The sequence below is a fragment of the Betta splendens genome, chromosome 1 (genome assembly GCF_900634795.4).
Source record: "Betta splendens chromosome 1, fBetSpl5.4, whole genome shotgun sequence".
Lineage (NCBI taxonomy): Eukaryota > Metazoa > Chordata > Actinopteri > Anabantiformes > Osphronemidae > Betta > Betta splendens.
Genome location: NC_040881.3, coordinates 14,479,666 through 14,491,112, shown reverse-complemented (window position 1 = coordinate 14,491,112; position 11,447 = coordinate 14,479,666). Strand labels below are relative to the sequence as shown.

The 11,447-nt window shown below is 49.0% G+C and overlaps 1 protein-coding gene across 1 annotated transcript; it reads left to right on the top strand.

The window, feature by feature from the left end:
- Positions 1-5,744: 5,744 nt before the first annotated feature.
- Positions 5,745-9,030, top strand: adra2c (adrenoceptor alpha 2C). The gene has a single exon (XM_029152846.3). The coding sequence runs from the start codon at positions 6,249-6,251 to the stop codon at positions 7,593-7,595; it is 1,347 nt and encodes a 448-aa protein (XP_029008679.1). The 5' UTR covers positions 5,745-6,248; the 3' UTR covers positions 7,596-9,030.
- Positions 9,031-11,447: the final 2,417 nt, after the last annotated feature.

The window sequence follows — 11,447 nt, the reverse complement described above, 5'->3', positions numbered from 1 at the left end:
TATCACAGTGAAACGATTTGGAGAAACTGGGGCAGCCTGACCAAGAGTGAACCCAGCATCAGAAGACACATCATCAAACGTTTTTCACTGAGCGACAGGAAAGCGACCACGGCACAGACACACATTAGGAGGACAGGACTCCAATCAGCAAAAGTAAAGCCGCGCTGCAGACGTCTGTGCACTAATGGTCTCCGATGACAAATCTTCAAGCTGTTTCCCAGGAAGGGAAACAAGGCCCAGCGAGAGTCTGTGCATCATTTCACAGCAGACTCCGGTAAAACAAATGTGTTCGTCGGGCGACGAACGGAGAGGGCGTTTTTAATCCGCATGCGTTTATCTGCGAGCGGGATCTGCTCGCTCACCGATGCACGTGTGAGAAGCAGTGGAGCGTGAGAGCGTCTGGGTGCACGTGTGGCCGAGGGAGGTTCCTTTTTCTTTTTTTAAAGACTCATTTCATTATGTGCAGCAGTAATTGAATTCGCCCTGCTTCGCTCGTCTCCAGCAGAGGCGGTGTGCAGCCACCGCTCACCTCCGCCAGGAAGCAACGACCTCAGGCTGCCTCGGGGTTAGCGCGGGTTAGCATGGTTAGCATGGGTTAGCATGGTTAGCATAGGAGTCTGTCACAATGTTTTCCAGTGTAACATCGCTGTCTTCCTAACCTGGTTAATACACTAAAACGAACCCAAACAGCAGATCGCTTTCTGAATCCTACTGTCAGAGACTGTCAACAACACGCTTTGCCCTCGTGTTCACACCAATCGCCGCCACCTCGAATGCTACGACGAAATCTCCACTCAGTTAGTCACGAGTCACATGTGCAAACATTTGCTGATACATTATTCAAATGACTGAACATGATAATAAATTGTGGTTACAATTAGAGCAAAGAGAGAGAAAGACACTTTTTTTGTTAGGGCATTAGTAGATCAAACTGCAACGTGTGTACAGTTTGAAAAACAGATGAAAATCAATTCAAGCTTGTAAAGGACAAGCAAAAAAAAACAAAAAACAAATCTGAATATGATCGAATTCTGACGCACGCCTATCTCTGTGAAGTCACATCAGGACAGCTTGGGTTGTCTGAACTTCTTAACTCTCCTCCAGTCACACTGGGCTCAGGAGAGTCAAATCATTTCAGGCCAAAACAGACCCACATAAAAATGCATGCACACACAACCAACAGCGACCTGAGGGCGAGAGACGAGCGAAAGCCTCACTAAAACCAGTACGCCCAGTGGAGACCAGTAGGGCTGAGATGTCACTGCCACCGCTATGGCAAAGTGTGTGTTCAGATCAGCTGGCACCAATTAAAGAGGCTGAGAAACAGACAGGCTGCAGGTTGTGAGCTTTTCCCCCAACTCTAAGAAGATTCAGCTCATTTACTCTTGATTAATTGACTATAGCGTGTTTCCTGTGAGATTCACAAGTTCAAAAATGCCAGGGTCGTATATTATTTTAGCATCTAGTTCTTACACCTGCCTTTGTGCACAACAGGGGGCGTCCCACACTTCCCACTGTTTGTGTGGGGAGCCAGATCACAGATGTGTTAGGACAGCTGGATGCGCCCCTCACTTCCTTTTGTCCTTGCTGTACTGTAACAACAGATCCATGTGTGGTCCCAGAATGAATGGTAGCAAAGTGCTGGTGCATCAGTAAGCTGCTGTAACGTAACGTTGGGTGTCCTGATTCAGGCTTTCTCTGTCATATCCTCCCTCGGCCCATTAGTTTGTCATATCCTGTTTCCTTTTGGGCAGCGAGTTGTGATGCCATCGCTTTGCTGCACTGTACCATTCAGCGACCGCATCGTAATTCCCTCCAGAAGCAAAGTGTCAGGAGTGATAGTGGTCATGGGGCACAGTATGATGCAGAACAATAATAGAGCTGCAAAGTGGGAGGTGATATTTTGGATTAGGACGTAAAACCGTTATTTATTTATCCTCTCGACAGTGTTGCATGACTCACAGTTGGCACAGAGTAGCACAATAGTAGCATTTATATACTGTCGCATTTATGGAGCGGTTGACATTAAATTCTGCAGTCAAACAATTCCTCATTGTCTGATAAAAAAGTCAGAAGCAAAGAAAATCGCAGAGTTTCAAATCCTACGTCATTCTGTTGAATCTGCTGAATCTGAATCTCTACAAGAGATACAGTAACTTCATGATCCAGAGGAACCTTGGGTTAAAACTAATTAACTGTAATAAGACGACCATACAATGACAACTGGTGGATTCACTAACCTCCGGTACAGCACAGTTTCACGGTATATTAGCATTAGTGGCTCTATGTTCATTATCCACCGGCAGCGATGCGTCCGCTGTGTGCTTGACCTCCCGCGCAGTGACGCACCACAGATGGTCATCTCTCACCGCCTCAGTCTGGCGTGCGGATGGTGACGCGACACCTACGGAGGCCGACCGGTGCCTGGTGCCGGGCTCCTGCCCGGGGCGTCACGCTCGCAACCCTGCTGTGCCCGCTGCTCCGGCCGCCTGCAGATCTGCCGGTCCGGCCCAACTGTCACCAGGATGGACAGTAATGACTTTATCGGGCCAGACACTGCTCTCGAGCAAGGCGGCGCGTGTAATTGGACGGTCCATCCTTGTCGGGACAGTTGCATAATCGAAAAGAAAAAAAAAAAAAGTTGTCTCTGCGCCCTGTTACAGTCTGTCGTGCTACAACACATGCCCGAAAGTTTTACGAGGCCTAAACGAGTTTGCGCCGAACGTTCTGCAGTATCACATTTTGATTAATGTTTGCAGCCGCGCTGGTAATTAAAACTCCATTGCCTCCTCAACTGAACACAGATGGTTTGTTCTATACGGGAGGAGGCCCAAACATATTGTCAAATGTGGCCACTAATTTGATGAATATGTGATAATTTGATGAATTTTAATCTAACACAAAATTACAACATTTTTTATAATTGTATATATTGATACTGATACTGTATATACTGTGATACAGAGTCCAACAGGCTGAGCATGTTAATGTCAGCACACATGCATCTCACAGTGCAGCCATGTAGTCGGTGTCCACAGAGGAACCGGCGCCGTGTCCTTTTCGGACCCGAGCTCTGACTGGAGCCTCTCGCACCGATCACCTCAGGAGCTGAAAGAGGCTTTTAACGGTGTTTTCACCGTGCGTGCGACCCGCTGCCCACGTTCTACCTCTCCTCAGGCGCTCTATAAAACGCTGGTCACTGGCAAAAAAAAAAAAAAAAGCTCTCATGGCATCAATTAAGATACAACACATCGACTCCATTTTCACGGCCAATTTGTGCGACTAAAGCGTCCGCGGCTCCTTCGGCGGCGCCGGCGTTCGATTTCTGAAACGCCCAAAAACGCACTCGGGGGAATCGTCTTTATTCTTGATGAGCGTCAGCCTAAATCCAGGCTTTTATTCCACAGTCACGGTGTGATTATTTCTGAATAAATCAGCCGCACACAAGGCATCGCGCCGAAACCATCATCAGAGTGATTTTCGCGTTCAGCAGCCTTGTGCAGATTCACTGCGTTCGACGCGGGGAAACCGAGAAGAATGAAGACCAGGTGAAAGAAAACAGAAACACAGAGGTTCGCGGTGACATTTCAAATGATTTCTTTATCATCCTACATTACATATTAGCATTTAATTTAACATTCTTGATCCACATTAGTGTCCTCATCACACTCAGTATATAAATAATCAGCAGTCGTCCCTCTGCTGTTTCATTAGGGATTCATTGAAGCGCTACAGAACGTGGGGGTTGAGGCCTGGGGTGTTACATGTATGCCTTCTAGCAATTAGGAGCCGATTGTGTGATGATGCACAATGACCAGAGCAGCGACTCCATTGACTTTCGCCAGGCCGCGGAAGGCCGGAGTCACGTCGCCTCGTGGGAACGCATCAGGTGTGAGTAGGTTGTCTGAGGCTCTGGCAGGTGGAAGCCCGTTAGGCTCGTGTGGCCTCTCCCCATTTGCTCCAACAGAAAGCCCGGATTTTCCGTTTCGCACGCGCTGCGGCGTCGACCTGCAGATGACGGAGTCTCGGCCGCACCGCTGCACGCCTGCCGGATCGTGGCGGAACCGGGGTAACGTGATGCGAAGGCTCGGGGACTTAATTAGAGATTCATTTTCCAAAAGGTTCCGACTAAAGGGAGCTTGTAGCACCGGAGAGCCAAAGGAAAGGACGAAGGCTTGACTTAAAGAGATAAATGCAGTCGGCACTGTTTCCTTGACACCCAAAAGCTGGAAGATGTCTGGAGGCAGGAGGAGCTAACTTGTTCCCACTGAGCAGGGAACAATGTTGGAGACAAAAAGAAGGGCTTGGTAATAGAACAGATCGCTCACTGCTGCCCCAATTATATGGACAGAGCTGTGGCCCTGGGACACGACTTAATGGCCATAATAGGGCTTGTCTGTCTCTTCAAAATCAGCTTAGAGTGCATCCATAGTGACCCACAGCATCACTCTGCCTGGGTTCAATGTAAACAGGCTGAATCGGAGGGAGATGGGTGTGTTTCAGATTGGGGGGGGGGGGGGGGGGTTAGTATCAACTTGAGTGTGCTTCCCATGCAGGCAGATGAGCAGCAGCCCCCCCTGAGCCCGCCTCATTCCACCTTATAGCCTTGATGAGTATCAATTTGAACTTTAGCATTTCTCGCGGCTGCTGCTGCTCTTTAATTCTGTGGCTGAGCACTCGGTGATTAATGACAGGTACTTAGCCAGAGGACACGGTCAATAAACACATCGGTCGGGGGAACTTAATACCGGGCTTCGAGCCAAAAGGGGGAGACAGGCTTCATCCAGGAAGAAGCGCCACCCAGAGCGGATGGAGTTAACGGAAGCAGAGAGGCAAAAAAAAAACAACTTAACTCTAGGAGGCTTTTTTTTCCCTATTATTCCTACTGACGTGAGCTCGTATATAACAAAATTAACCCCAAGCAATCAAGTGCAGGGCGCTGCAGCACCGGCAAAAGACAGAAAGGTAGATAGAGCTCACATTGACAGAAGCAGAAGGAATAAATAAACAATGGAGAATAAGCTCGGCTTCTTTTGTGTGGCAGCACATACTGCTCCACGTGATAATAACCGTAAACTGAGTTCTTCAGATTCCACTTCTATATTTCATGCACATTAGTATATCGTGCACTGCCCCGTCCTGTCCCATTCGCTCCGACAGGGCTTCTCCATACACACGATGAGCCCATCTCCAAAAAAAAAAAAGCCAAGTGCTTCTTGCTTCGCTGACAACACGACACCGTCACTGTGTAATCCTGTAATCTTCTTATCAGCACAATTACCGCATCACAAACGCTGACAGCTTATAAACAGTGGGTTGATAAGTTCGCTCTGCAAGGTCACACGGGCTTTTTTTTTCCAGTTCACCTGCACAAACTGGAATATGACTTCACCTGACAGCTGTGTTATATTGAATATCAGCGGTTGATTTTTATGGCGTGTGTGTGTGTGTGTGTGTGTGTGTGTGTGTGTGTGTGTGTGTGTGTGTGTCTTCCTTGATCCTCCGGGGCAGGCTGTAACAATACTGACCTCCAGCGTGCGCACGGAAGGACAGGGCTCCATCACTGGCGGCTCAGACGCGCGTCCTGACAACGTGACCTCCGGTAAACAGCCCGCTCCGTCTATTAGACAGAAACGCGCTCTGAATTCACAAACTGGTGTTCAAAAGTCAAATATGCGGAGACTCACTTCTTACGTGTCCGCTCGCGTTAACGCGCGACGTGCGCCTTCCCGGCAGCACCTTATTGGATTCATTCTGAATGGACATTTCGGCTCGCTTATTTGAACGCTTCCACCTCCTCTCCGGCGACCGCCGCGCTCCTCTCCGCTCCTCTGCGCTCCGGGGCGGAGCGGGCGGCCGCTGAAAAGCACGTGGTCGTTACAAACCTCTCTCAGGACCCAGCGGGGAGGCGGAGGAGGTGGAGAGACGCGGGCACAGTCGGGATGAGCGAGGACGCGGCGAGGAGGGAGAGTCCGCGCTCGAGCCATGGAAATTCTGCACGCACATTTACGGACTAAGGACCTAAAAGACATCGCACGCCGCGAGCCTTATTCTCATTCTTTATTTTATGACCACGATGACAGTTTTATTATATCCAGAAGAGGGAAGATCGCAGATGAGGAGAGAAGAAAAACGCCGTCTGAAGGTTGTGGCGAAACGTGCGCGCTTTTAACGGCACATTTTTACGGACTATCTGCGCAGATTTAAAAACATTTCAAAGTCACACCTTGACTGCAGAGAGACTCATAATGGATTTCTTCAACATTTCCAGTCTGGAGGACGGGATGGAGAGCGATAACATCTCCTCTAATTCCACCTCCTCCGGCCAGTACACCCAGCTCGCTATCTGGACTCTGGCAGGACTTGTCAGCTTTCTCATTTTGTTTACAATAGTCGGGAACGTCTTGGTTGTCATCGCCGTTCTAACCAGCAGAGCTTTGAAACCACCCCAGAACCTTTTTCTCGTCTCCCTGGCCAGCGCCGACATTCTGGTGGCCACGCTGGTCATGCCGTTTTCTCTGGCAAACGAACTTATGGGATACTGGTTCTTTGGGAAAATCTGGTGCGACATCTATCTGGCTCTGGATGTTTTATTCTGCACCTCTTCCATTGTTCACCTGTGCGCTATCAGCTTGGACCGGTACTGGTCGGTGACACAGGCGGTAGAGTATAACTTGAAGAGAACCCCGAAACGGGTTAAATGCATGATTGTGGTAGTCTGGTGGATCTCAGCTGTCATTTCCTTCCCACCACTCATTTCCATGACCAGAAGCAGCAGCGAGGACAGTCCTCAGTGTATGCTAAATGATGAGACCTGGTACATTCTCTACTCCAGCATTGGATCATTCTTTGCCCCTTGTGTTATCATGATCTTGGTCTATATAAGGATCTACCAGGTGGCAAAGACCAGAACCAGAACAATGTCAGAGAAGAAGAGGGACTCTCCCCTGGAGAATGGGATGGACAAAGCTGAACCAGGCAAAAGCGGTTCAATGAAGTCCAACAGGGGCGGAAGTGTGAAAGAGCAGGAGCGGGAAAATGGGCACTGTCAGGAACAGCCGGTCGGGTCGCCCCCACCGAACGAGACCAAACACCCCCAGACGGACCACGACGACGACTACGACGACAGCAGCTCATCGGACGAGAAACCCAAGAAAAGTTCCAACTCCTCCAAGAACCACCACGACGACAGGAAGGACCGGAAGTCCAGTCGGAAGAGCAGCTCGGCCTCCAAGTACTCCAGCCGGAAATCGCGGGCCAGTTCCAAGTCCATGGACCTGTTCTCGTCTCGCCGCAAACGCCGGAGCACGGTCAACCGGAAGAAGGCCTCCGCCGCTCGGGAGAAGCGCTTCACCTTCGTCCTCGCCGTGGTCATGGGCGTGTTCGTCGTGTGCTGGTTCCCGTTCTTCTTCTCCTACAGCCTGTACGGAATCTGCCGGCGGCCGTGCCAGATCCCGGAGACGCTGTTCAAGTTCTTTTTCTGGATTGGCTACTGCAACAGCTCGCTCAACCCCGTCATCTACACCATCTTCAACCAGGACTTCCGCAGAGCCTTCCAGAAGATCCTCTGCAAGTCGTGGAAGCGCTCCTTCTGAGAGGAGGGTGGGGGTGGTGTCCTGCATGGCTCGGGTTCTGATAGACACTTCGACCCACCTTCGGTTTCTTCAGGGATTGCTCTTGAAATGAAGATGAAGGGAGGCTCCATCAAAGGATCGAACCGACGTGTGGAAAAAGGGACGGGAAACTCGCCTTTGGACTGTGGCATGCGCTTCGGCTTACCCTCCCCGTCATCCAGCCCCCCTCCCTTCATTTGAGTATGATTCACGGCGGTTACTGTGATGCATGCATGCCGCAGCGACTGCGCCGGAGGAGACGGGTTTACACAGATACTTGATCTGCAGCATAACGTGACCTCGTTCGCTGAATCCAACGCGAAGGCCTTGACAATCTCCACGCGGCTGTTGTTCGTGGCGTCAGGAAAGTGGATCCTATCGTTTCTACCTTTCTCCCCCCTCCCCCCCCCCCCCCCCCCCCCCCCCCCCCCCCCTCTGCCTTTCTACTGCGTCACACTCTCGACACGAGGACCAATGGGACGAAGGGGCTCTACGCTTACTGTTTCAGTAGCAAAACTGTTTCAACAAGATCAACAACAACAAAAAAAAAAGTCATCCTCGAGAAAACTCATATTTCTGCTTCTGTGTTATGTGTGTGGCTTCAATGATGCTGCTATGGAAACTTCTCATCGGGACGTGTGTGTATGTGTGTGTGTGTGTGTGTGTGTGTGTGTGTGTTTTGTTTACTTGATGCAGTGGCATGTGTAGTAGAGGGGCGTCACAGGCAATTTCCTCACCCAGGCATGTGGTTGCACCTCCCTGTTCCCTCTGAGAGAATAGATGGAATAGATGGAGCTCCGCTGAGGCAGATGGCCGCCTACTGAGGCTCTGACTGTGCGAGTGTGTGTGCGGTGTGTGTGCGCGTGTGTGTGTGTGTGTGTGTGTGTGTGTGTGTGTGTGTGTGTGTGTGTGTGTGTGTGCTCCTGAGGAAACTTTTTCTTGTTTGTGTCAGAAAGAGAGACGGAGCGCACAAACCTGCTCTACCAAATGGCCTGATTCTCTTTGTCAAGGGTCTATTCTCATCCTTTTTTGTGTCTTATGTCACAGGCACACAGTAAAAACACAAACACCTCATTGTTTTCTTTTATTGTCTGCTGCTCACGCGTGTCAGAACCTACACACAAGGATGTGAAAGTGACGCTGGACGGTCAACATTTTCGTCATCGCATCTCATTTACGGCCAGAAGGGCTAATGCTTTTCTCCGTGTGTAAATATTGGAGGGCAGTACAGTATTATTGTGTGGTGCTTCATTATCACACGTATAAGTATGATATATTGTATTGTTTGTATAACGAACAGCACTCTGAAGAATTTTCATGTTACACTAAGCTCTGTCCTTTTCTATGAGAACAAGTGTTTACTTCTCCACTTTGAGCACATTCAAAAGATCAAATAAAGAGATGAATTCAAGTGTCATTTGAAGAATTCGTGGTTGCGTTGTCCTTCGCACAACCGTGCGGCGCCAACGCTGTGGCAGGCGGGCGCCGATGAGACCGACGTGAAGCTGAACAGATCCAGATCCGACACCAAATCTGACGTGCAAGGATCTTTATTTGACATTTTTCCTTGATGTGTGATAATCTTCTATAACTGAGACTCCTGACATAGACAGGATTTCTAAGATGCTCACACTTCCTCACGCTGTGACTGTTTCTTTTCGAAACTATATCAAAAAGTCTAAGGTTGGATGCTCCAGGCTTTGATCCAGTTTGCTTAAACTATGTGGGGCTGTTTGATTAGAACACATTCCCTCAGTTCAAAGACAGTTCTGGCTCTCCCACTGGGAACGCAGCTCAACGCAGGTGTAAACAATACCTTTCCTTGTAGTGCATCGTTTAGCATGCCCCTCCACAGATGCTCTACATTTGTGCTCCTGTACTTCGTAAGGATCATTTCTCAAAGCCTGAACAGTGACTCCTGCATCACAATAAACCTTTATCGTGCAACCTCTCGTTGTGATGTAGGAGGAGTGGCCTGGTGCACCATTTACAGGGAAGAAGAGGTCAGCTGCAGATCCACATACATGTACTGTAGGTCGGATCCCATGATAAATAATATTTTGCTGAGTCAAGGTATTTCTCTGACTCACTCATGCTCGTGCGTCATTCCCAGCACCAAACCTTAACAGCGTCAGCGATCATTGCCTCGGATAGAGATGCACTCTGGCAGCTCTGCTCAGCTACAACACCGGTCCTTTAAAAAGTGGTACAAAGGAAACAATATTCATGAAGTGGGTTCCAACAGCATCCTTCCATAAATTTTTAACCCCATAACTAGAATTCTTTTCTCTCCAGTAGGCGATGAGGAAGTCATCAACTCAACCTGACCCACCAAAGCCCCTGTCTCTTTGGCCGTCCTCACACCCAACCAACCCATTTCAGCGGAGTGTTAAGTGGGTGGTAATTCATGAGAGGCCAGCTTGTAAAGTATTTGATGTTTGTACAGTATGCGGTGGTAAATACTCACACAAGGCTTGAAACGTTCTTGCGAGATGTGACGATGCTGTTCTGAATGTGGCAGGCGTCAGCTTTCGCTTGAACAGACGCCCCTTTTCTTTCCTTGGCTTTGAAGGACTGTCCCTGTTTCGGAGAGCATTCGAGGACCAGAATCCTTAGAAAACCCGACTGGTGGCGTCGCTCCAATTTTCTCTGCATGCACTGTTTTCTCTCTGCCTAATCTCTCGTTGCCTCCACCAACAACTTTTTCTCGCTGTGTTTTAACACACATAGTGGTTTCTTATACATGTAGTCTCTTCAACACCACTCATCTCAATTCATTCAGATCTTATCGTCATTTTCTTTTGCAAGGATTCATATTGAGCTCAATCTTGATCTGTCAAAAAGGCTCAACACTGGATGAACTAAACATAAATAAATGAAATCATTAGCAGATGAACATAATGTAGTAGCACGTTTAGCAGCTGGCCTTTTTCTCAAGAGACCAAACCAACTGAATAAAGATTACCATATGTGCTAATGTGTGTATCTGTGTATGTCCTAACAGTATTTCACAGCTGTCTACTGCTGTGACTGAGGGGCAAAGGCTTCAGTGATGGATTTCACTGAATGTCATGTTCATGCCTTTGAGCAATGGGCGTCGCTGCCGTGTTACCACCTGAGAGGTGCTGCTGCTGGCAGGCGAATGCAAAATGACAAAGCGGATGCGAGGACAAGAGTATTTCATAAATTAAACAGAGCGTCCAGCGTAAGGATTATGTTACAGCCGTGAGGGAATGAGCCCAAAGGTGACACGGAGCGCGAGAGACTCGGTTGCGAGGGGAAATCGATTCTTTAATCGATGCCTCTACCCTTTTATTTCTTCAGGGTTCTTCGTACTGCTTCGCTCCTCGTAGCCAGGATGGAAGCACAGGATTCCATCTCTCGCACCCCATCTGCCGTCAGTCTCACATTCTTCACGCCACGTCTCTGTGGCCTATCCATCCATCTCTCCTCCTCAGTCTGACAGCAACCTCCAGCCGCCTCTGCTCCACTCGCCTGATAGAACAGTGGGAGAGCACACACGCACGCACACACACACACACACACACACACACACACACACACACGCACGCACGCACGCATACACACACACACACTCAGGCTGCAGTAGGTGATTGCATTTTATCAGCCCCGTCTTTCTCATAAAGACAACTTTAATAAAATGTTTTTTGGCAGAGTCAGCGCTTGGTTCAGTTAAATGTTTTTAATTCAAGGCATAAGATGAGTCGTCTCTGTGGATCACACTCGTTTTGGAGCTGCCTGGGTGATTTTCACATGGGAATAGCACCTTCTACCTTCTAACTGTTTTGCCAGATGTCAGCTCTGATTGCATTT

What these genes read in the sequence shown, in the direction of transcription:
- adra2c (XM_029152846.3), top strand. Translation starts at nt 6,249, where the DNA reads ATGGATTTCTTCAACATTTCCAGTCTGGAGGACGGGATGGAGAGCGAT.